The 26,901-nt window shown below is 42.4% G+C and overlaps 4 protein-coding genes across 4 annotated transcripts in view; 2 read left to right on the forward strand and 2 right to left on the reverse strand.

Annotated features, from left to right (window-relative positions):
• The window catches only part of cracr2b (calcium release activated channel regulator 2B), a 51,834-nt gene extending 40,824 nt beyond the window's left edge, over positions 1-11,010 (reverse strand). Inside the window, exons 1-3 of the mRNA XM_061222272.1 lie at positions 10,941-11,010; positions 9,960-10,038; positions 9,448-9,477 (exon numbers count right to left, since the gene is read on the reverse strand). The gene's annotated coding sequence lies outside the window, so the exon portion shown is untranslated. The remainder of the gene's footprint in view (positions 1-9,447; positions 9,478-9,959; positions 10,039-10,940) is intronic.
• Positions 11,011-11,869: 859 nt separating this feature from the next.
• Positions 11,870-19,716, forward strand: tmem138 (transmembrane protein 138). The gene is made up of 5 exons (XM_061222555.1): positions 11,870-12,061; positions 14,208-15,131; positions 16,419-16,590; positions 18,153-18,228; positions 19,107-19,716. Exons 2-5 carry the CDS (start codon positions 15,004-15,006, stop codon positions 19,217-19,219), a joined length of 489 nt encoding a protein of 162 aa, XP_061078539.1. The 5' UTR covers positions 11,870-12,061; positions 14,208-15,003; the 3' UTR covers positions 19,220-19,716.
• A 248-nt stretch (positions 19,717-19,964) lies between these two features.
• LOC133111939 (putative proline-rich protein 21) lies at positions 19,965-22,140 on the forward strand. Its single transcript, XM_061222580.1, has 2 exons — positions 19,965-21,456; positions 21,523-22,140. Exon 1 carries the CDS (start codon positions 20,005-20,007, stop codon positions 21,148-21,150), a length of 1,146 nt encoding a protein of 381 aa, XP_061078564.1. The 5' UTR covers positions 19,965-20,004; the 3' UTR covers positions 21,151-21,456; positions 21,523-22,140.
• Positions 22,141-26,688: 4,548 nt separating this feature from the next.
• saxo4 (stabilizer of axonemal microtubules 4) overlaps positions 26,689-26,901 on the reverse strand; it is an 8,512-nt gene continuing 8,299 nt past the window's right edge. Inside the window, exon 9 of the mRNA XM_061221140.1 lies at positions 26,689-26,747. The gene's annotated coding sequence lies outside the window, so the exon portion shown is untranslated. The remainder of the gene's footprint in view (positions 26,748-26,901) is intronic.

Genomic DNA, 26,901 nt, shown 5'->3' on the forward strand with positions numbered 1-26,901 from the left:
CAAGAACACATTACACCACAGCAGTTCAGCTACAGTATTAAACAAGAACACATTACACCACAGCAGTTCAGCTACAGTATTAAACAAGAACACATTACACCACAGCAGTTCAGCTACAGTATTAAACAAGAACACATTACACCACAGCAGTTCAGCTACAGTATTAAACAAGAACACATTACACCACAGCAGTTCAGCTACAGTATTAAACAAGAACACATTACACCACATCAATCTCCGGTCAGCTTATAATTTCCGGCATTACAGTACAGATTCTAATGTGTGTGAGAGAAGCTGTATTGACAGATTAAAATGGGGTCTGTCAGAGAGGGAGGGGCTAAATCCATACGGCCGGATGACATGGCCTTGTTTTAGACACCAGGACCCACGGCGATGTTTGCGGTCTGCAGTTGTCTTCGTCTTAAACTGCAGTTCACACAAAGTGCTGCATTCATAATGTTTGCTTCCTGTTAAACTTTTACATTACATTACATTATTGGCATTTGGCAGACGCTCTTATCCAGAGCGACGTACAACAAACTTTTATTGGCAAACAAACGTTCAAGCGAATGTGGCAAGTGGCGCCATGCGGGGGAAGTTAATAAGTAATGCACCTGGTGTTCCAGCTCTGTGCTTCTGAACAGCTGATCACGCTGGCAATGACAACAGATAGGGTATGACTTTACACTCAACCTTCTGCTGCACATGCACACACATACAGTATACACAAACACGCAGCGAGCAATGTATTAGGTATTTATTAGACATATTATTTTAGATTTCTACTGCTGTAGACTGTCCACTTCCGAGTTATGATGCGTTGTGTGTTCAGAGATGCTCTTCTGCATACCACTGTTGTAATGTGTGGTCATTTGCGTTACTGTCACCTTCCTGTCAGCTTTGACCATTCTGGCTGGGTGTCTCGGTGGCGCAGCCTGTAGAGCACTGACCGCATGCTCATTGTGAGCTGCGACGTCGGCGGTTTGAATCCGACCGTCCGACATTTGTTGCATGTCTTCCCCTCTCTCTCGCTCCCATTCTTCCTGTCTCTCTATACTATATACTGTCCAATAAAGCTGAAAAAGGCCCAAAAAATATCTTAAAATAAAAAAAAATTTCACCATTCTTTGCAAACTCTAGAGACTAGTGTGCATGAAAATCCCAGGAGATCAGCCAGGCTCAGTGAGTGTCCCTGCTACTGCTTTCAAAGGAAGTAACACAGATCATTTGTGTTTGCAGTATTATAGTCGGAGGCTGCTGTATAATTCAACACAAAAACTATGTTTAAAGTGAAAGATAATATCATAATGGTTGGCAAAAGCCGAAAAAGACGGGAAATTCAACCTAAGAACTATGTTTTAAAGAAGAGATAATGATTGGTAAAAGCCGAAAAAGACTGGAAATTCACAGACAGGAAGCACCGAGAACATTATATTGACCTATGCACTGACAAGGCCTCCAACACACAATGCATTAATACCTGCTATGGGTACTGTAACTATGGTGGTCTACTTCAAACAACATGTAATCACTGCCAAATTACATAAGTACATAGTGTATATCTGAGCTAATGGTAGCAGCCATGAAAATCGATGTTCAGACAACTGTACAATAAGAGAGAACATCACAACAGAGAAGATTTGTAGAATTTGTGATTTGATTGATTTCACTAATATAATATTATAGAATAGGCTATAGGCTATAGCCTATTTCGTTAATGGCTTTGCCGTTAGGTTGTTAAAGTCAGGAAGTAAAAGCAATTAGATTACACTGTGCTTCCGGCCCTGTTTAACAGGGGGCCAAGCATTGGGACAGATAAGGCTTTCTCGGATATTGGGGGGATCACGTTCCCTGTGGAAATGACAGCTACACGGGAAGTGAAAAAGACCCGGAGGACAGAAGGGAAACCAAGAGGTGGAGCACGCGTGGCTCCTCACTAGGGTGGTTTGTGCTTTGAGCGGCTTCCTTTCGACACAGCAGTCGCTTGGAGACAATGCGTCTATGTGCAGCGCGTGAGGCATGCCCTGGCCGAACCAGTTTGTCCTGGCCTGGAACAAGCAACAGTGTGCTAAAAAACCAGCTGAGCCTGACCCTAACTCTAATCAAAAGTGATTCATTAAACATTTCCGCTGCTACATTTTTACTGGAGGAAGCAACATAACTTTATGTCTGGGAATATACAGTGTCCTGTAAATATTCCAGTTTAATGTTCCTTGAATATACAGTATTGGCCCATATTATAGAAACAATCGATTTTTAAACCCATTTTGATGATTCATACAATATTTAGCAACCTTTTTTTTAAATTAACATAATGAATGTTATTAATGTAATATCATGCAGCAGAAGAAAAAAAAAGTTAAACAAGTTAAAATCATTGCACATTCATATGTATTCGTTCATACCTACAGAACTGAGTCGCAATGTATCTTCCCGTTGTGTATTTCGAACATGTATTTCTTTGTCCAGTATTTTTCTACATGAAATGAAAGTATATAGATGCAAAGAAAACCATTTTTCTTTGGCTTGCATACGTTATTTAAAATGACCAGTGGTCACCTAATGCCATTACACTCATGGTCACTCAAATACATTTTTACAGATGATAATGGCTCTGAGAAACAACAGAAGGGCAAGGTAAAAGTTTTAAACTTCTTATTGATACACAGCCTTTCCATAACTGATGCCGGCACTGTATATCAAGTTCATCACAATACATCCAGAAGATGATGGTATTTGTTTTGGCGAAGTGCTGTGCAAACTGGATGTTTGGCTAGCGGCAGCAACCTTACAGACACTCCCATTAGCTGCTGTTACAGGAAAGTCCACATCTAACAGGTGTCCTGAGCCACATCAGTCTTGTGATCTTGGTTTGCGTTTTAGCTTTTCAGACGGGAGGGTTGGCCTGCCTCTGAGACCGGTTCATCTGAGGCAGAACAAATAGTTCCAGAATATTCACTGAGGTAAATACACCAGGGACATGTGCGCGTGTGTGTGTTAAACACCAGGGACATGTGCACGTGTATGTGTTAAACACCAGGGACATGTGCACTTGTATGTTCCTGAGCCTTTAAATTGTCTCTCAGTATGGTTCAGTAGAATTCACATTCATGGGGAAGACTGCTGACCTGACTGTTGTGCAGAAAACATCATCGACACCCTCCACAAGGAGGGAAAGCCTCAAAAGGTAATTGCAAGAGAAGTTGGATGTTCTCAAAGTGCTATATCAAAGCACATTAATAGAAAGTTAAGTGGAAGGTAAAAGTGTGGAAGAAAAAGGTGCACAAGCAGCAGGGATGACCGCATCCTGGAGAGGATTGTCAGGAAAAGGCCATTCAAAAGTGTGGGAGAGCTTCACAAAGAGTGAACTGGGGCTGGAGTTGATGCATCAAGAGCCACCACACACAGACGGATCCTGGACATGGGCTTCACATGTCGTATTCCTCTTGTGAAGCCGCTCCTGAATAACAAACAATGCCAGAAGCGTCTTACCTGGGCTAAAGAAAAAATAACTGGTCTGTTGCTCAGTGGTCCAAAGTCCTCTTCTCTGATGAGAGCAAATTTTGCATCTCATTTGGAAACCAAGGTCCCAGAGTCTGGAGGAAGAATGGAGAGGCACACAATCCAAGATGCTTAAAAAGCAAGTTTCCACAGTCAGTGTTGATTTGGGGAGCCATGTCATCTGCTGGTGTTGGTCCACTGTGCTTTATTAAGTCCAGGGTCAACGCAACCGTCTACCAGGAAATTTTAGAGCACTTCATGGTTCCTTCAGCAGACAAGCTTTATGGAGACGCTGACTTTATTTTCCAGCAGGACTTAGCACCTGCCCACACTGCCAAAAGTACCAAAACCTGGTTCAATGACCATGGGATTACTGTGCTTGATTGGCCAGCAAACTCACCTGACCTGAACCCCATAGAGAATCTATGGGTCATTGCCAAGAGAAAGATGAGAGACATGAGACCGAACAATGCAGAAGAGCTGAAGGCTGCTATTGAAGCATCCTGGTCTTCCATAACACCTCAGCAGTGCCACAGGCTGATCGCATCCATGCCACGCTGCATTGAGGCAGTAATTCGTGCAAAAGGGGCCCAAACCAAGTACTGAGTACTTTTGCATGATTATACTTTTCAGAGGGCCGACATTTCTGTATTTAAAATCCTTTTTTGATTGATTTCACGTAATATTCTAATTTTCTGAGATTTTGAATTTGAGGTTTTCATAAACTGTAAGCCATAATCGTCAAAATTATAACAAATAAAGGCTTGAAATATTTTGCTTTGTATGTAATTTGTCTATGTAATATATTAGTTTCACCTTTAAAGTTATTTAGAGTTATTGAAATAAATGAACTTTTGCACGATATTCTAATTTTTCGAGTTTCACTTGTATGTGTTAAGAACACACATATACACAAACGGACATGCACAAACACACATGGGTGTGGACATGGATGTCTCCATGGATGAACAGCAACTGGTGGAAGTTTTTTCCTTTATACGTCAGAAAAATACATTAAATGGAAGAAATGTCAATGGCCAATATGGATTGTGTCATTCCATCACTTCCTGTTTCACTAGAGTATAAAATGAGGTAACAAAACATACAAAATCCCTTTGTAATCCGCCAGCATGGGAAAAGCCAAAGAACTGCCAATTCATACATAAACAGTGAAATATACCAAATGGCACTGTAAGGGCAATATTAATGAAAAAGCAAAAGATATGGAATTGCCAGGAAGTGCACATTGTCTCCATGGATGGTGAGGGAGGCTATAAAGAATCCAAGGACGTTTTGAGTATTTGCCATTAGTATGTCTATTCTAATTGCCTAAAAGGCTCTACAGGCTTTTTCTTTCAGTGTATTCACTGCCAGACCAAAGTTCCCTGTGGCACTTATTTTAAGGCCCAGGTAATCATCAAACAGGGAGTGCTGAAGTGCAGTGTTTCTTAGAGTGAACACAGGTTTTCCAAGATGTGCGTTTCTTATAGAATAACATTATTTTAGTTTACTCTCAGTGTCCAATTCTGACAGTAGTGCTCTAGCAGATCCAGATATTGTAGCAGCCCTTGTTCTGTGGATGACAGCAAAACCAGGTCATCTGCATAGATCAATAATCTAACTTATTTTAGTTTAGGGTGGGGCCAGTGGTCGCAGATTGTTCCAGCAGCACCACTAACTAATTATTATAGATATTAAAGGCAGTTGGCAACAAGTTGCATTCCTGAAAAACACCTCATTCTTGAGTGAAAAGATTTTACTCCATATTTTACTTATTATTGACTTAAACTGATTAAATTGACAGTTTACTTAAAATAAAATAATCCCTCTTGTCAAATATAATCAATAGAAGACTTTTTTGAATCAATAAAGCGTGCAAAAATGTTACCTTCGCTTTTTTACATGTTTATTAATTGGGGCGTGTAAGGTGTAAACATGATCAGTTGTGCAGTGGTTTGGTAAGAAAGCCAACAGCACAACAGCATTCTTGCACAAAACCTTCCCCAGATTGCTGCTCACACAGATGCCATGGTAGTTATTGGGGTCACATTTGTCTCCACTCTTGTAAATTGGGGAAATAAGCTCCTGATTCCAGACATCAGGAAAGCAGCTAGCTTGGAGAACAAGATTCAATCATTTAAGCAGGGTCTGTCGCAGCTCAGGGGTGCTGTGTTTAAGAATCTCTGTCCTGATGCTGTCAGACATAATTAGCCAGGTTTTACTTTTTTAATGTTGTCTTCGAATTCATGCATTGTAATTTGATAATCAAGTGGGGTTCTGAGAGTTTTTGGTAGTTGCTTCAAGGATTCACAACTTTTCTTGGAATTCTGTTTGTTTATGATTTCGACAATTAGTGGAATTTTGCTAAAAAAGTTTTTTAATAATGATTTTTCTCTTGCCCTCTCACTCTCTTGCTCGTTCTCTCAGTATCTCGCTCTCTTGCTCGTTCTCTCTCTCTCCCTTGTGCTCTTGCCCTTGCTCTCTTGCCCTCTCACTCTCTTGCTGGCTCCCTGGCTTACTCTCCTTCACGCTCTTGCTCTCTCTCGTATAGTATGACAGGATTCTGCCCGCCTGTGATTGGATCAGGGTTGTACTGAGTGGGGAGGGGCATTCCTCTCTTCCTGGGACCCCACCCCAGAACCTGGATCCCGGAAACTCTACCAAACCTTTACTGAACACAGATAATTTACTGAACACAGAAATCACACAGAACCTCTAATTCACTGAACTTAGTATTCACCCAGAGCCTCTAATTTGCTGAACACAGTATTCACCCAGAACCTCTAATTCACTGAACACAGAAATCACACAAAGTGTTAATTTACTGAACAGTGTTCACCCAGAACATCTCATTTACTGAACACAGTATTCACCCAAATCCTCTAATTCACTGAACACTGAAATCACCCAAACTCTTAATTTACTGAACTTAGTATTCACCCAGAGCATCTAATTTACTGAAAACAGCAATCACTCAAACTATCCTTCCTCACTGAACATATTAATCACTCAGACTTTCATGCCTTTACTACTCACAGCAAACCTTTACTGAAATCAGTAACCACTCAGATAAGCAAAGTGATGCAAACCACACAGCCAGCTGCCCTGTGCCTGTTTACACAGCTACAACAGGCAGTTTACAGAACAGCATTGCAAAGTCAAACATACACTGCCATCAATGCTTTCATCCAGAGCGATTCACAGGAGTAATCGGTATCATTCCATAACACCAATAAGGCACAGAAGGCCCATCTATAATCAATAAATATAATATGAATACAACAAATAACAGTTTGTACTGTAACAAAAGAAAATAGCACTAGACATATTTCACATAAAATAGTATATGCTCTTTACACAGCTATATATGTAACAAAAGGTTACAAAAACATTGTCCTGTTTGCTAGAGAACCACTCCCCCCACCCCTCTCCAGGATGTGCAGAGGGAGGAACAGGATGGGGTCAGCTGATGGGAGCGACAGAGGGAGGGGGAGAGAGACGGAATGGAAAGAGTCATGCAAATAAAGCATTTGAAGCTATTTGCATTCGCGCACACTGCAATCATGAAAGGTTTGGGCAGAAGAGAGAGAAATAGAAATTAAGGGAACCCGGATAAAGAAACAAAGAGGTGAATCCAGAGTGTCATTGCCAAAGGGGTGTGGATTTGGGAGGAAGCATTGGCCACAGGCACATGAAGTGCCGCACAATTACCATGTGTACAAAAACGTATTTAAAACTGTAATAGTGTGGCCCAGGGATGGGTAAACTGCTCAGCGTCATGCCTGCAGCCAGCTCTACAGGTGCCTTTAGGTATAGTAGCTGAACTTGAGACAGCAAAACAAAGATGTGAATTTGTTCCCCAAGGCTGCTACAAAAAACAAAAAAAACATTTTCAGCACTTTAGAATCAGCCCTGAAGGTGTGTTTAGCTGGCATCTAAGATATGTCATTAAACCCTGTCTTCCCTGGAGAAGGCCAAATTCCACTCTTAAACATAAAGCCTGAGAGCCTTGTGGCGACACACACCAGAGATATAGCCAAATTTAGTATTTGAAGGGTGCGAGTGTATCAAGACTAAAGTATCAGTATGAAATATGTGAGGATTACTTCATGGTATACACATAATGAACATGAAAATGTAAAACAAATAAATAAAAAGGGGATAAAAGCATACTTTCTCTACTCTGTATTTCACAACATTAAATCAGCTACTGGCAAAAGTATTGTACAACTGTTCATCTCAACAGTTCAACATGCCACCATCTGAAAAATATGCAAAAATGCACATCTATATCAAATTCAACAAGAGTTTCCAAGGAAAGATTAATTTTCACCGTTTGACCAAAATGGAAGTTATTTCTTTGCATGCACGTTAGCTATCTAGACTGTGACTGAGACAAGTCTCTTACTGAGGAACTAAAAATGATAACCGAGGTCAATCAAAAAATAAAATGTTTTTCTGGCAAGAAAGAAAACAATATTTAAACACACAAAGTCTAAAATCATTGGCAATGGCTTTGGTTCAATCCTGCTATGATTATGCATATGCAGTGAAATATACCACCAAGTACATTAAAACAAAATAACCTCTCAGAACAAGCTGATAAGGCCCATGTGGAATTTATCTCCCCGTTGCCAGGGAGGCCCCTCACAATAACTTGAATGCCTCTCAGTCGACAACAGAGCCAGCCATTTGAAACTAGGTCTTACCCAATAAATTGTGTGAATTATGACTTAGTTACATAATTATTTAAATCTTGTCAGTGATGCTCATAAATATTCCACTAGAGCCAGTGTAGCAGATTTTATACCTGGTAGGCTCAAGACTGCATTGTGGAAAAACACACTTCTGTATTCGGCAACTATTGAAAGGAATAAAGTGCCATCAAATATTAAAGGAAAAGCCACTACTGTTTGAAAGAAACATAAGAAGGGCTGCTGAGTTAGGCTGAGTTAGGCTGAGTTAGGCTGAGTTAGGCTGAGTTAGGCTGAGTTAGGCTGAGTTAGGCTGAGTTAGGCTGAGTAAGGGCTGCAGAGATGATCAGGAAAATATTGATCCTACCCACGCTAAGCGAGGCCTAGTACGGCAAGGACCACAATGGAAATGAGTCATTGTGCGTTTATTGTGTTCATTTCTGAATTTTACAATGTTTTTTGTTTAATTATATGACTACTATAATTGTATGTGTATGTTTGACTTTGTGCTGCTAGCCATATGTAATTGAGTACAGTTACTTTATTTTTAAATATGTCAAATAAACCATTGATTTATTGCTTGATTTTATCAATTTAAAATCAAGCAATGAATCAATGGTTTATTTGACATATTTAAAAATAAAGTAACTGCAGTTGTTTTTGGGAAAATTCAACAAAAATAATTATGTTAGGCAAGTTGAATAGCTAGTTATATCTGCCTTTGATATGTGACACTAGCCTAGTTAAAGTCTCATATTTCTTGCGAGAATTGTTGCAAGGACAGATTCAGTAAAGTTGGCTATTTATTAAAGAAATTGTGGCAGAAACAAAAGGCCTTGCATGGGAACGTTGTGATTGTGCCCACGCTTCATCTGGAAATGCTTTGTTCACACAAGAGCTGTGGCAGAAGATCTCACTCAGTCCCGAGCCTGAGGAACTTCTTACACGGAAAATCGACTCTGGCTCCTGTTCACACATGACGCCAACCCGGAAAATTTCCGGAACATTTATAGGTTAAGATGCATGTGGGGAACGGACTACAGTCCTACTACAAGAAACCATTCACTGCTCAGAAAACAAAATTGCCAACCCATCACATGTTCTCTCAGGCTACAGTCATACAGTGCCATCAATTCAGAATATGAGGCTAGAGTGATTGCATAAAATGTATTCACTGAAAGAATGAAAAGAGAGAAAAGAGAGGGATGAGTCTTACTTTGAGAATTTTACTGAAGCAAATCAGGTTTCGTACCTTATTCAAGAGCTAACAGCAGTGCACCACCTAGGAATCAAACACAGAATTTCAGAATCCCTGAATCATTAGGTCACACTACTGCCCCACAAGGAGAAGGAAATTAATCAGTTCAGGGAATGGGTAACTTTGCTACATACTGTGCAGTGGATTTGAATGCAAACATGTATATTTGTGGAATCAACACCAGCAAAACCCCATTCCAGCAAAGCAGTTTTGTAAACAGTGCTGGACTTGCAAACAGCCGTGAATTACAATAAAACACAAAATGTGCAAAATAATACATGTTTAAAAATAATTACTGTTATTTTGCTTATATCTTTTCTCCTTGGCTAAATTTGGAATCCGACGTCAGAATCTTTGCCTTGCTGATTTTTCCTACAGAGACTGTCATCTGTGAATTACATATTTTAAACCATACATCCCTCTAAACATGCACATTCAATTACACATGTGAAGTCCCTCAGATATATGATTTAAAACAGGAGAGACAAAACCATGAGATTATCTACCTCTGGAAAGTTGATCACAGCACCATGTACCACAGACTCCTCTTTCACTGGCTGTCCGTTTGGAAGCTCCGGCATAGATCTGGGAATCACAAGGGTTCAGCCAATATCAGAGTATGGTAACTTCATTGTCGAATGATCCATTACATTACAGCTTATTTCATTTTTCACAGTAATGGATAAATTATAACAATACAGATCGTTATCAATCACAGACAACCCAGACAATTGATTCAATGCTAGGCACTAAAAACCTAAAACTAAAAAGCAATACCTGCGTCAAAGACCCTTAAAAAAACAGTGTCAATTATACACGATTTGTGTGTAAACAAATAATAATAATAAAAAATCATAAATCATTACCAGTCAAACGTAATTTCTCATAATAAGTCACGTAGTTAAAAATGCAAACGTTCATGTGTCTTGTATATAAGGTACGCAGATTAGTGTATTTATGCATGGGAATGACAACTTCTTGAAAAAATAGTCAAGTGAAAGATCCTAATCCTGTTCCGATGCTACCCTCGGAGTTTTATCTCATGTATCCCTAAGTAAATTAGTTCTGCTCGAGGAAAGTTTAGCTTAATTTAGTTGTTATGTGTAGCCTAGAGCAAGGATAGCTTCCAGATGTGGAATTTGGCCGCATTCAGTTGTTTGCGATTTTTCCTTATTTGTGCAACTGCAAATTAATGATTAATCTAAAAGTCCGTATACGTATCAAAAGACATCTGGAAGGACATTCGAAACTATGAAGCCGAATAAGCTCGCTACTGCACTGAAAATTCAGGACACGGTTCTCTTTCCGTATCGCCTATACAAACAACCGAGAGCAGTTTGCCCTGGGCTAAAGCATATGTAGTTCATAATTACTTTCTCACACTCCAAAAACAATCACATTTTTAACACACGCTTTAGCTGGAAAATAAGTAAATGAAACCTAAGCGTTACAAATACATGTTTCACCAGTCGGTAAAGTAGACTCACCTTTCCCTTATCAGAACGCGCGCTAGTCTGCGCAGCCACTGTGACAGGTGAACAACTATGACGGGTGCACACCTCTCTCTCTCTCAATCTCTCTCTCTCTCTCTCTCTCTCTCTCTCTCTCTCTCTCTCTCTCTCTCTCTCTCTCTCTCAGTAATTCACTCTCGCTACGTGCCAAACCATATGCCAGTGCGATCACAAATGCTCCAAAGTAATATTACCATTATGAAAATGACTGGCCACATTGTTTCCGCAGCTGCTGCATTTATGTGCCAAACTGTTTCGCAAACTGTACTTCTCGGACTTTTCTGACACTAGGTGGCAGTCCACACGCTTTTTTTTTTCTATTCTTTTTTTATTGATAAAATGCTGAAGATTCAACAGAGCTTTTTATTTAATGTAATATGTAATGTGCTTTTTGTATACCAGAAAACATGACATTACAATTTCAGTAGTCTTGCTATACATTACATAAATGAATGATATGTAAAAATGTGGATTGTGCAAATTGCCCTGAGTAATGCGATAAACCAAGATAAGGTACAAAAGAGATCACTACAGTGCTGTCCATAAACTAAATGACTGGCTTCATGCAATTCTAGGTCTCCTGTGTTTGTATTCTAGATGATGTACATGGGATCTCTGCATGCAACTCTCTAGCTCACGTTCTCGCAGCATTTACAGCGAGTTACATACTCTGGTGTGCCAAACCAGCAACCATGTTGCCCATTTTAGAATTTAAAAGCGCTGTCCTTAATATATAATAATATATATAACAACATAATTCAATTCAATGGGAATTGGGCACCAGGGGGCACCATAGGCTTACTAAACTGCAATACCCCGAGTCACCACTGGAAAATGTAAATCCCTGGATGTGGCAGCGTTATATGAGCGCCACATTCGGAGCTGCCATCGTGTTAAGACGTCACTGTTGTTATCCTAGCTAGGGACGTAAGTGCCTCTCTATTACGAGGTCTGTGGTAAAATGAGTTGAGTCTTTGTTTCCATGGGAGCCAAAGAGTCGATGGAACTTGGGAACATTGAAAGTGGCCGTGCTGTGCAAAGGAGAAGGAGAGAGGTTGCCTGTATAATATCTAAATCAGGGTCAAGAGCAATTCAAGGTACTTTACGATGAACGTACTTCATATATTTTGTATTCGGTAGCAATGTAGCTAGTAGACGTGGATGTATAAAGCCATACCGGACGGTACCTTAGCAGTAGCTAGCACAGTGAAAGCAGCGTGTCTCTTGCTAGCGGGCGTGCATTGATTTACGACGCTAGACTAGCAGGAGGATTAGCTAGTTAGCAAATTGTGTGTGTTCTGACTAGTTTTATTATAACGAATGCGACCGAACGGGCTAAACGCTAGCTAGTTACCGACAATACCTATTTACAGTCGCAATTAAATGATATTAATTGTGGAAATATCTTTGTGCCGTTTTTCTTGCGAGTGTCCAGCTAATTGCGTTAACTTTTGATCGCATAGCCGTTTACTGTTAACGGTTAACTGATTCAATGCGATATCAGCAGCTAACCGTTAACGTTAGGTATGTAGCTAACGTAAACGTATGTTTTCCTGCAATGCTAGCTAACGTTAGCTAACATTATGTTTTGGGATCACTGGGCGTGGCGGTGGTATTGGATGTTGTTGGCTAATGTACGTTTACTAACGTGAACTTGTATATTAGCTAATGTTACCTAGTCTAGCGATATACCATATATCAGATCAATAGCTCAGCAGGTAGGCTTCAATGTTTAGCTAGCCAGATGCTAACGTTATCTAATTGGCAAGTTAGCTTCGTGCACGTTAATTTTAAACTCCGTGCTGGGTAATTAATAATAGCGGTGTTTCCAAAGCCAGCAAAGGGACCTCTCTAATGAACAGTTTTGATGCAGATGTGACTGCACGTCTGGTTGTGCTTCCTGAATAAAGCTACTGCTAGCTAACCAGGTTGCGTAATTAGCTGAAGTTATAGTTAGCCAACAATTCATCTGCTGGTCTGTAGTTAATGCTAGCTATACTAATTGGCGACAGGTAATTGGTTTGTACTACGAACAAAATAATTCAACCCAAGTTCTGCAGTTGATCACCGGGTCGTTTTAGTACAACTCATAAAGAGAACATAGCTAGCTTTAGCCTTAGTATGAGTAAACTGGATTTGTAAAAATGCCTTCTAACGGCTCCTGTACCAGTTGGATGACAACCACAAATACACTTTTTGCACTAATTTAGCTACGCAAAATTGACTATGATCGTCTTAATAAATTTTCGGTCGAAAAGGTCTCGACATTCGATTGACGCCAGGCCTAATCCGCTTCACACTTTCCGCGGGTTGTCTTAAGTTATAAATGTCTCTCTTCTGACAGCGCCACGTGAAGCGCTGGGTCTAATAGTCGGGTAATTACGGTTAGCCAGGCATAACGTCTTGCCTCTCGTGCATTTGATTTCGCATTGTGCTTGGGATTTGGGAAGTACAAGAAATAAGAATGTCAAGTTCCTGACATTTCAAGTCCAACGGCATACCATTGTTTTGCATTGCATCCATTTTTACAAAAAGTAATAAAAAAATGTTAAAAGTTATTTTTCAGAATGACAACGCCTAGGGAATCCATAAATCAGTAGCTCATTTTGGCAAGATGTTTCTTGTTGGGGTAAAAAAAAAAAAATCAATAATTAAAATAACTGAACTGTTAGCTTAATAGTGTAAAGTTAACACATATGAATGTACAGTGGGCTCCAGAATTCAGGGTTGCTAACTTTGGTCAACTGGCTGGAGTGAGATGGTCATATTGTCTTAAAAATGGTGTCTGGTAAAGTCCAGTTCAGACCAAAGATTTGCGAGGAGCTGCAGCAGGCAACATTATAAATCCGCCACCAGCAATTTGAGGCGTTCAAAAAATGGGTAGTTCACTCTGCTGCAAGTCCTCTCTGCAACATTCTTGAAGAGTTTTGTCGCGCTGCGATACTTTGGTCTGAACTGGGCTTAAATTGTCAAAATGTCTGGCAATTTGTTCATCCACCCGACACAGTGGTGGCTCAGCATTGCCAGACACTCATTCTCCGATGCTGATTATGAAATAATTGGGCATGAAAATAATACCAAAATGTAGTGCCAAAGAGCTCTACAATTATGTTTGCAGTTCAAGTGAGTGATATGAAGCAGGCTGTTTAGACACAGCCCTATTCCTGTTTGATTTGTTGTCTCTTTCCAGATTCTTCAGTTGTCACATTTTAAATCTTGCATTCTCATCTCTTGTTTTTTCAGTCACCGCTAGCTTTCAGCTGGGATTGTATTCACTGGACAGATTTCTTCCTGCAAAGTTCTACCTGCAACCTGCATGACTGCACAAAGATAGAATAACCAATACACTGAAACTACCAGCCTCAGTTAGTGCATTTACACTTACAGACCACATAGTCCACTTTAACGGCCTATGGGTCCTTTTAGCTTGATCTTCTCTGTATCCCTGTCTTGCTAGGTGTAAGATCTGGTCTGTTAGAGTCTTTGGCCTCCATGAGGCCTGCACACATCCTGGCACTGAAAACATATGGACATGTATTTGTAGAGTCCAACAAGGTTCCTATGAAGGAGACAACGCAGACAGATCCTGAGAAAGGCCCACAAAGGAAATCAGTCTCACCCTCCCGTCTTTGATTTTAAATGCATTGAGATGGCCACACTTTTTCAGTGTGTTTAGGTTCCCCTTGGTAGTTCTGAAAGAACACAATGGATTGGACCAGGTTCTGGGTGTAGATGCATGTAGGTGCATGCTTCCAGATAATCTGAACTGGACCTGAATGTCTGGGAGTAGTTATTTGTTGCTGGTCTTCACATAAGATAAAACTGGCTACGTGTGGACCTGTTGAGGAATAGAACAAACAGAGGACGGAGCCGAAGCGACAGCCCAGCAAGTGCGCCCCCTTGTGTCTGGAGGTCAGAATGGCACGGGGGTCAGGCTAAAGGTGGCCCTGACAGTCCCCCCGACTCCTCGGGGCTGTGCTGAAGGACGGTTGGGACCGATAGAGGCTCAGACAGGCTCACAGACCAGTCCGGCTCAGAGATGCTGCAGACCAGCAACTACTCGCTGGTCCTGCTCATTCAGCTGGCGCTGCTGACCTACGACCTCTTCGTGAACTCCTTCAGCGAGCTGCTGCGAGCCGCGCCCGTCATACAGCTCGTGCTCTTCATGTGAGTCCCACCCAGCGAGGGAGGAACACGGGACGGAGACCAACAGGGAGGAGGGAATGGGGAAGGGCTATAGTGGCAGGAACGGAGGGATGGGGAAGAGAGGGAGGGGGGAACAGAGGGAGGGAGGGAGGGAAAAGTACACACAGAGGGAAAGGAGTCTGGGTGGAACATGACGGTTGTATGCATAGTTACTGTATTGTAGGGGATTTCTTTTTCGGAGCCTGTTCTATTAAGATTTGAATTCACAGTTAAAAATTATTGCACAAGAAATATGCCCTGAAGTCCATACATTTATACAGAAAGTGGGACCAAAAATACACTTCTGATTTGAGTGTGTGGTGCCAACATATTCTTTGTTGTGGGCAAAAGTAACCGTTGTTAATCTAAGGCATTATTTTAGACCTAGGTAAGACGCATACTGTATATGAAACGCTACGACCCCGTTTACACTTGGTTGTTTCATGTGGCTTGAATATCCGGATAGTGATTATTTGCATAAAAAGGCAGGTGTGAATGCGCCCAAGACGCGTTATGAATGGATTCATATCCGATCACCCAAAGGAGGTGGTCTGAGACACTTTGGAAACAGGTGTAAATGTTTCCGTGTCTCCAAAGACAACCGCGACTTAGCCGTCCTCCAAACCAGAACACGTAACTTCACAATGACAACAAGCAGGAGAACATGTGGTTCAAGTTCGGGCAAAACTAAATGCTCACTAGCGATACGCTCAGAATTTCGTTCATATCCAACTTCAGAGTATGTATAGAAATCTATGGCTGCAACTGGGGTCGCTGCTCTATTAAACAGTTTCAACGCAACAGTCTTCTGTTGTACGTTGTCTGGTGAATGTAATTTTGCATTAAGAAACTGGAACATGCCATACAAACTATTTATTTTTTTAATATATTTTTTGCGGCTACCATATTTGCTCTGCGAGAGGTGGAACAAAACGGGAGGCGGATTGTCTGGGTTTTGCATTTTACATGCAGAATAGCAACTGGATTTCTATCTAGCTAGCCGGACTGCCAAGTGTAAATGCAATGTGGTTAAATCACATTCGGATACTATTTAGGTACAAGTCACGTGAAACGACCAAGCCTAAACGGGGTCATTGATGCCGGCAAGATTAAATCCTGTCCATGAAGGAAAGGGAGGAGTTATAATGGAGTGACATCATTATTGGGGGTGGGGTTCTGTACATGTTCTTTGTTGCTTGGGTCACATTAGAAAAGGGGGAGAGAGAGATGATTATTGTGTGAAACGTGTCCCTGTGTGTCGTCTCCCAGTATCCAGGACATTGCCATCCTGTTCAACGTGATCATCGTGCTTCTGATGCTGTTCAACACCTACGTGTTCCAGGTGGGGCTGGTGTCCCTGCTGATGGAGCGATTCCGGGCCCTTATCGTGCTCTCAAACCTCTACCTGGCGCTCAGTATCGCCCTTCACTGCTGGATCCTGGTACTGTAGCGCTCCTGTCTGACTGATCGATTTACCCGCTGCTGCTCAGGACTATAAACCTCATAACTGTAACCACACACTACTGTCAACCTCATAACCACACACTACTGTCAACCTCATAACCACACACTACTGTCAACCTCATACCCACACACTACTGTCAACCTCATACCCACACACTACTGTCAACCTCATACCCACACACTACTGTCAACCTCATACCCACACACTACTGTCAACCTCATACCCACACACTACTGTCAACCTCATAACCACACACTACTGTCAACCTCATAACCACACACAACTCTTAACCTCACAACCATTCATTTGATGATGATCATGGGTATAGATTTACAGTACATTCCATAAGTATTTGGAAAATCATAGATTTTTTTCTTAACTTCATAGTCATTAAGCTGACTTTTAGCTTCAATTTCTGTTCCAAGTTTTTACATCCATATTGGGTGAACAGTGTAAGGAATTATAGCTTTCTTTATATATAGTCTCCCAAATTTTAGGGAATCAACATAATTGTATAATTCCCTGCTCAAATCTTTCTTGGACAATCTTTAAATTGCATCATTAGACATCATTTGGAGTTTTTGTCAACATGAGGACCGAAGAATTGTCATTGCCAGTAAAGCAGGCCATCATTAGGCAGAAAAAGCTTCATAAATCAATTAGCCCAGAAATTCTAGGTGTGTCAAAATCACCCATTTGGTACATTGTTACAAAGCAAGAATGCAATGCTGAGCTCAGCATGGCAAACAACCTGGTATACCATGGAAGACCAGTGTAATGGATGACAGAAGAGTCCTTTGAATGGTGTAGAAAAATCCCTTTGTAACTGTTCAACAGATCCAGAACACTCTCCAGGATGTAGGTGTAGATGTAGTCTTCTCTTGATGGTCATCTTTGACATGCCAGCATAACCTCAGAGGTTCCACAAGATGTAATCCCCTGGCCAGGTTACAGTTACAACAAAGCATACCATCTCATCTGCATGCAAATGCATCAAAACTGATTGGACAAGGCTTCATCATGCAGAAGGACAATGTTTTATTGGGCCAAAAAGTGGAATGTTCTTGAATGGCCAAGTCAATCACCTTGCTGTTCACTTGCTGAAGACCAGACTGAAGGCAAATAGCCCTGAAACAGGCAGGAGCTGAAGAGGGCTGCAGTACAGGCCTGGCATCACCAGGGAAGATACCCAGCATCATAGACTTCAGGCAGTCATTCATTTGCAAAGTAGTTGCGGCAAAATATTGAATATGATGACTTTATTTCAGTTTGTGTTCATTTGCCTGCTTACTTTTGGTCCCCTAAAAAAGGGCTGCAATTCCTACATGTTTCACTCAATAAGGATGTACAAATGATGTAGATGTAGAAAAATGAAAGCTGAAGTTTGCACTTTAACCACATAGTGATTGTTTTATTTCAACTGTTTACTGGAGTACAGAGCGAGAACAACACTGTCCATATGCTTTCGGCCTGCACTGTGTTTGGACGAGTCATAAAATCAGCAGTGCATTTTGACATTTATATTTCTCTGTCAATAGAACCTGCGTTGGCTGAGGTCAAATAGTTTTGTGTGGACTGATGGATTAGGAACATTGTTTGTGTTCCAGAGACTTGGTGAGTTTTTCCCTAATGCACCATCACACATTGGAGCAAATGCAGGGTTAATATGGGTTTATAATGCCACCATCACCCCACACACTGGAGCAAATGCAGGGTTAATATGGGTTTATAATGCCACTATGACCCCACACACTGGAGCAAATGCAGGGTTAATATGGGTTTATAATGCCACTATGACCCCACACACTGGAGCAAATGCAGGGTTAATATGGGTTTATAATGCCACTATGACCCCACACACTGGAGCAAATGCAGGGTTAATATGGGTTTATAATGCCACTATGACCCCACACACTGGAGCAAATGCAGGGTTAATATGGGTTTATAATGCCACTATGACCCCACACACTGGAGCACATGCAGGGTTAATATGGGTTTATAATGCCACCATCACCCCACACACTGGAGCAAATGCAGGGTTAATATGGGTTTATAATGCCACTATGACCCCACACACTGGAGCACATGCAGGGTTAATATAAGTTTATAATGCCACTATGACCCCACACACTGGAGCAAATGCAGGGTTCGTATGGGCTTGATGCTCAGGGGCTGAAATCCTTTGAAACTGAAATCCTGTCTTATCTGTATAGTTACCATGTTAATTTCAGTTGAGACCTGATTTTAAGGTACAACAGGTAATCGATTTAGTGTGTGTGTGTGTGTGTGTGTGTGTGTGTGTGTGTGTGTGTGTGTGTGTGTGTCTGAACTGACTGGATTGAAGTGGGATTGGCTCTGTTGTGGGTGTGGGTGTGTGTGTGTGTGTGTGTGTGTGTGTGTGTGTGTGTGTGTGTGTGTGTGTGTTGAAGTGGGATTGGCTCTGTTGTGGGTGTCTCTGAATTGAGTGTGTTGTGTGTGTCTGTCCTGTGCAGCGGCTGTGCTGTATTACTACTTTTATAAGCGAGCGACGGAGTACCTGGGGGACCCCCGCTTGTACGAGGACTCGCCCTGGCTGCGCGACGCCTTCGCCCGCGCTCGCCAGTGACCACTGTGAGACTCATGAGCAGAGCCAAGATGGAGCCCCACATACACACATCTACAGGAAGAGAAACCACCATGGAGCCCCACGTACACACATCTACAGGAAGAGAAACAACCATGGAGCCCCACATACACACATCTACAGGAAGAGAAACCAGCATGGAGCCCCACATACACACATCTACAGGAAGAGAAACCACCATGGAGCCTCACATACACACATCTACAGGAAGAGAAACCACCATTAAGCCTCACGTACACACATCTACAGGAAGAGAAACCACCATTAAGCCTCACATACACACATCTACAGGAAGAGAAACCACAATGGAGCCCCACATACACACATCTACAGGAAGAGAAACCACCATGGAGCCCCACATACACACATCTACAGGAAGAGAAACCACCATTAAGCCCCACATACACACATCTACAGGAAGAGAAACCACCATGGAGCCCCACATACACACATCTACAGGAAGAGAAACCACCATTAAGCCCCACATACACACAGCTACAGGAAGAGAAACCACCATGGAGCCCCACATACACACATCTACAGGAAGAGAAACCACCATTAAGCCCCACATACACACATCTACAGGCAGAGAAACCACCATGGAGCCCCACATACACACATCTACAGGCAGAGAAACCACCATGGAGCCCCACATACACACATCTACAGGAAGAGAAACCACCATGGAGCCCCACATACACACATCTACAGGAAGAGAAACCACCATTAAGCCCCACATACACACATCTACAGGAAGAGAAACAACCATGGAGCCCCACATACACACATCTACAGGAAGAGAAACCACCATGGAGGCCCACATACACACATCTACAGGAAGAGAAACCACCATTAAGCCTCACATACACACATCTACAGGAAGAGAAACCACCATTAAGCCTCACATACACACATCTACAGGAAGAGAAACCACAATGGAGCCCCACATACACACATCTACAGGAAGAGAAACCACCATGGAGCCCCACATACACACATCTACAGGAAGAGAAACCACCATTAAGCCCCACATACACACATCTACAGGAAGAGAAACCACCATGGAGCCCCACATACACACATCTACAGGAAGAGAAACCACCATTAAGCCCCACATACACACATCTACAGGCAGAGAAACCACCATGGAGCCCCACATACACACATCTACAGGAAGAGAAACCACCATGGAGCCCCACATACACACATCTACAGGAAGAGAAACCACCATTAAGCCCCACATACACACATCTACAGGAAGAGAAACCACCATGGAGCCCCACATACACACATCTACAGGAAGAGAAACCACCATGGAGCCCCACATACACACATCTACAGGAAGAGAAACCACCATTAAGCCTCACATACACACATCTACAGGAAGAGAAACCACCATTAAGCCCCACATACACACATCTACAGGAAGAGAAACCACTATTAAGCCCCACATACACACATCTACAGGAAGAGAAACCACCATTAAGCCTCACATACACACATCTACAGGAAGAGAAACCACCATGGAGCCCCACATACACACATCTACAGGAAGAGAAACCACCATTAAGCCCCACATACACACATCTACAGGAAGAGAAACCACAATGGAGCCCCGCATACACACATCTACAGGAAGAGAAACCACCATTAAGCCTCACATACACACATCTACAGGAAGAGAAACCACCATTAAGCCTCACATACACACATCTACAGGAAGAGAAACCACCATTAAGCCTCACATACACACATCTACAGGAAGAGAAACCACCATGGAGCCCCACATACACCCATCTATCTACAGGAAGAGAAACCACCATGGAGCCCCACATACACACATCTATCTACAGGAAGAGAAACCACCATGGGTCAGAGCAAACAGAATGAGAGAGAGAGAGAGAAGGACGTAATGGAGGCTCGTGCACACACACACACAGTTCTCGGAAGACAAGACGCATCGGACACAGTGGGAATGGACACAGATGGAGGGAGAGCGAATCTGTTATAATGGATGGAGCCAGAATGGAGGCTCATATACACAGAGCTGGAGACATGGCAGTGGATGCTGATAATGGACATGGATAGGAGTGGGAGCTTGTGATAAGAGCCGTAATGGCAGCTCATACCTACACACCGAAAGAAACAATATAATAGTCTTGTGCAAACTGATAAAGAGATGCCACGCCAATGTGAGGATCTGTATAAAAGTGGATCAGGTCATGCCAGCAGAACTCCTCTTGAACGAAACGGATTAGTGGGCCATCTGTATAAAAGTGGGTCAGGTAATGCCAGCAGAACTCCTCTTGAACGAAACCGATTAGTGGGGCAGCAATGTGAACAATCCCGAATGTGTTTCTTTGCCGACTGAAGACTGAACCTTATGGTCTTGCATTTCAAAATAACACTGCTCACACTTTTAGCAGGGTCATACCGGGAAAAATCAACCGGAGGTGTGGTTAGTTGAACACTCCCAGTTTGCTCAAACCTCCTGCCAACTCAATCACCTCCCACAACTCTGGTTGATTCCTCACAGAATGGCCCAGCAACTTCACTGTTTGGCGGGAGCTTAGAAAGCTTCCATTTTATTGTGACACCAATCTTCTAGTAGCGTATTCACAACAGCGTGCTCTTATATGCCCTTAATCTATTAGTGCAAAGCCAATACATATCGGATCCTTTTCCACAGTGTAGTAATCGTAGCAGGACTGAGTTTTGCCACATTCACAATTACACTTTAAATCACCTTGCACACAAAAGTTCACCATGTAAATGTATTTTTGTTTTTTAGCCGTGAACTGATTTCACACTGATCTGCCTTCGACTGTGATGTGGACTGGGCCAAAGTGCCGATGCCTTTCTGTTAATTTCTTTTTTTATTCAATAAAGTATATTTAAGTATGTTTTGGTATCAGCCTCTTTATGAACAAGCTTGCCTGAGATTATGCTTGGACAGGTAGTTGAGTGAAATCCTCTTAACTCGACATCCATCGTAAATATATTGGAAAGGAGGAGAAAGAAGGGATCTTCTCATGTTCCAAAATATACAAGCTTATCTGTGAAGCACAGTGGAGGAAGTGTCATGGCTTGGGCTTGCATGACTGCTTCTGGAGAGGGCTCACTAATCTTTATTGATGATGTAATTCAGAAGTCTACAAAAACATGGTCTGCCAATTTACAGAGAAATGCGTCAAAAGTAATTGGAAGGAACTTCACCATGTTTTGTATCATTGCCTGGGGTTTGCATCTTGTGGTGAACCCTCTTGAGGTTATGCTGATATAGTCTTCTCTTGATGGTCATCTTTGACCACATGGCTGTGCTGCTCTCTGCTGTTCAGAGGTGTGGGTTCCCAAAGCAGGCGGTACTCTATTCCTGTCCCTGAGATTAATCTGGGATTGTGGTTTTAGAGCCTGCAAGCAGACTGCCCTCTGCAAATAGACACAAGCCTTAGGACGCGGCAGCCAGTCGCTACGCCTGTTAGCCTGCTTATAGGATATTAAGCCTGGTTCCCTCTGCCCAGTTCGCATTCCTGCTTAGCGGCCGTCAAGGAAATAGGAACAGTGCAATGCGTTGCTTTTTAGTAAGAGTATAGCAATACGTTTTCCCATGTAAATACTAGCACTGCAACAGTACAGTCTCCACAAAGCAAGGCTATCTGTTTTGTTGGAACATGGGTGATCGTTGGTGAAAGCAGATGGTTGCCATTTGGGCCAGTTTAGCACAGGTTTCTCCAGTCTGCCGTTGTGCTCTAGAAATCCACTCATCGCAGTGTAGGCATTTGGCTTCTGTAGAGACACCTTGTTTGTTGTGTAGTGTTGCTTGGGCTGCTGCCATTGCCTGCTGCTCTTGTTTGCTCAGCTGGGTCTTCCTGCCCTGCTCTCTGCACCATCTGCTCTTTCCTGGGTTCAGTCCGAGTGCCTCAGTCTTCTCAAGAATTGCCCAGTTTGTTGCAATTGCTCATTGATAGCGATGTTCTCAGTCGAGGCTAACCCACTTCCCTTTGCTTTGTTGGGTTAAGCCAATAGCCGTGTCGCAGTCGGCATGTTAACTCTCTCCCTCATGGCTGCTGGGTTATCGAAAAAAGGATATAGTATCATGTATGTTGTGTGTAGTTTCCTTTTAAGGTTGAGATGAATTCAGATCTTATCAGGGTCTACCAGGATTGCTAAAATTTACCAGGAATTTAAGGATCTGTGGTCCAAATGCTAGGCTGTGTTAAACGATCTGATCCATCTGTGTGCCATGATGTGCAAAAACCATCAATTCACACACTTTATAGAGCTACAATGCCATGAAAAGGTATTTGCCCCATTCCTGATTTCCTCTAGTATTGCTAATTTTGTCATGCTGAATGGTTTGAAGTTTTTGGACAAAATGTCATGTAAGACAAACCTGAGTAAACACAAAACAGAATTTATTTGCTTGCTCGTGACTTTAATCCCACTCATTTCTGGACTGTCAAATTCCCTGATGACGTATAAGGCTTTTATATCGTCCTGCTGCCAACTCAGTAGATTGAAGACAGTCTGTAGTCCTCTGAAACACGCACCTGTCGCCAACTGCTTCTTTTCACACCAGAGTCGCAAGTCGGGGGGGGGGGGGAGGAGTGAGAGCAACCCATGGAACAACAAATGACCTCAAGCTGACAGGCTAACGTTATGTTAGCATCAATCTGTCAATGCTGAGTAAAGCTATTTCCAATATGAGTTTCCAATTCGCATTTTCTCCAACAAATCTTTCACATCTGTAATGCCTTGCCGTGTCAAAAAACGAATTATGTGCTACGTTCGCTGTTAGCTAGCCAATCCTTTTGTTCAAACCAAGAAACACAAAACTTACTGGCTTAAAATTGTGTTATTTGTTGTCTAAGCTGTAAATCGTTTGGTCCCCAAACTCTTTATTTCAAGTTTTTCCTCCACAAACATCTTATAAAACAGATGATTAGCAAAGTATATAGTCCACCTTGTTCATAACAACTCTCCCATTTCCCTAAGCAGCACAGGGCCAATTACACCCTGCCCCCTAGGACTGCAAGCACTCTTATTAGACCATCATTATTGTATCAGATATTTATATCGTTAACCTCAGAAATAATGAGCAGGAAGAGTCCCTGTCCACTGATGTTTATCCAAGAACTCAGGAACATCGTTCTGCTCTAATGCTCCCAAAATCTACCTCTAAAACATCCGTCAGGCATCCTCTGTAAACAACTTCAAGAAATTACTATGATCCTGCATTCAAGTTTTAGTACACCACCCCTGATCCTAGTTTTCATATTTATGTATCTCTCTTACTGTTATTTTTCATTATTTATATTACTGCCCTTTAAAATTCTATTTGTATTTTCCCTTTTTTATGTAATAATTTTATGTTTTATTATGCATTGTTCTTATGTCTTGTTAATCTATTCTATTTTATACTTTTTTTATGTTCTATTTTATTCTTTTAACTTTATACTACATTTTATACTACACATTCAGCTGCATGTTATGTATGAATGGTGCTCTATAAATAAAGTATATTATTATTATTCTAGTTATCCAAAGCTGTTGTCTGGAATAGATTCTGCTCTCCGCATGCCATCTGCTGGAAGGATGCTGCCATTACGACTGACGTTAACGCGGGTTTATTTCCGTCATGTCACTTGTTTTAACTACTGCGAGCATACTACTATGTGCTTTAATGTGCCACGTGTTGCAAATACAATGGACTTGAAATGATTGTGTCTCTATAACCTGTGTGCCGACATGGACCTTGCTGATCAACACAGTTCACAGATGACCAGATGGAAGGGGACATACTCATGCATGCACATACACAAGCACGCACACACAAAAACAAGCATACACACTATCACACACTCCCGCACGCACACACACAAACAAGCATGCACTCACACACACACTCCTGCACGCACACACACACAGGCAAGCACACACACAAGCACACAGACACAAAAACAAGCATACACACTATCACACACTCCTGCACGCACACACACAAACAAGCACGCACTCACACACGCACTCCTGCACGCACACACACACAGACAAGCATACACACTATCACACACACACAAGCATGCACACACACACACACTATAACACACACCATCATGCACGCACACACACACAAGCATGTACACACACTATCACTCACATGCACGCACACACTCACAAAACAAAAAAAATCTGATAATCAAATTGGCCCTCGTCCTTATCTTTGTTGTGCAGGTAGCAGTTGAAATTGTACTTCCCTCTAGAGTCTTTCAGCGCACTTGTCCCTGTTTATGGGTATGCACTTTGCACTCTGTTGTACGTCGCTCTGGATAAGAGCTTTTGCCAAATGCCATTAATGTAATATACACACACACACCCCCCTGCTTACTTCCCTCCACTGGCTGCCTGTCATGACTCGCATCAAATTCAAAACATTGGTGCTAGCCTTCCAAGCAGTTAAGGGGTCTTCCCCAGCTTACCTCCAAAAAATCGTCAGACCCTACACCCCTGCCAGACCTCTTCGTTCAGCCTCCACAGGCCGCTTGGCACCTCCCCCTCTCCGAACCTCCACCTCACGCTCACGACTACTGTCTGTTCTGGCTCCACGGTGGTGGAATGAACTCCCCGTTGAGGTCAGAACTGTAGAATCTCTCCCCACCTTCAAGCACAAACTGAAGACGCACCTCTTCAAGCAGCACCTCTCCCCATCCCTCCCTACCTCCCTGTGAACCATAATTGTTGTCTTTCTGTGATTTACTCTGTGTATCGGTATTTATCGGTGTTAAAAAAAATTAAAATAGGCCCTGGTCCTTATCTTTGTGGTACAGGTAGCAGTTGAAATTGTACTTCCCTCTAGGGCAGGGGTCCTCACTCCTGGTCCTGGAGAGACGCAGGGTGTGCTGGGGGTCCTCACTCCTGGTCCTGGAGAGCCGCAGGGTGTGCTGGCTTTCATTGTTACTTGGCATTAATTGATCAATGAAAGCCGTTGATTACACAGTTAACTCACCTCACCTGGTTTCTTGGGTCTGAATCGGTTGCTTATTTTAAGGTGGAGACGAAAGCCAGCACACCCTGCGGCTCTCCAGGACCAGGGTTGCCGACCCCTGCTCTAGGGTCTTTCAGCGCACTTACCCCTGGTTATGGGTATGCACTTTGTTGTACGTCGCTCTGGATAAGAGCGTCTTCCAAATGCCATTAATGTAATGTAATGTCATGCACACTCACACACAGTCACTCACACATGCATGCACACAAGCACGCTCACACAAACAAGCACACGCACTTTATCACACCCGCACACACACTATCAACACAAGCACACAAACTATTGCACACACACGCACACACACTCATACACGCAAGCAAGCACACAACCAAGCAATGTGGAATGAATCTAATGTAGCTGGCCAGTATTACTGACAGACACAACAGAGCTGGGACAGAATGATCCTGAATGAACTTTATTCATGACTGACAGGTTTTTCACTGGCACCATCCCCTCCAGATAACCCTGTAAAGGAAAGAAATGACAGATAACCCATCCACACATCAGTCTTCAGCTGCAGAGCCCAAACTTTCCCCATCAGCAACCAACTATCAATTTACAATGAATCATCTCCCCACTCCTCTACCAGGGCTTTTACTCACTACTTGCATTCACAATC

The sequence above is a fragment of the Conger conger genome, chromosome 15 (genome assembly GCF_963514075.1).
Source record: "Conger conger chromosome 15, fConCon1.1, whole genome shotgun sequence".
Lineage (NCBI taxonomy): Eukaryota > Metazoa > Chordata > Actinopteri > Anguilliformes > Congridae > Conger > Conger conger.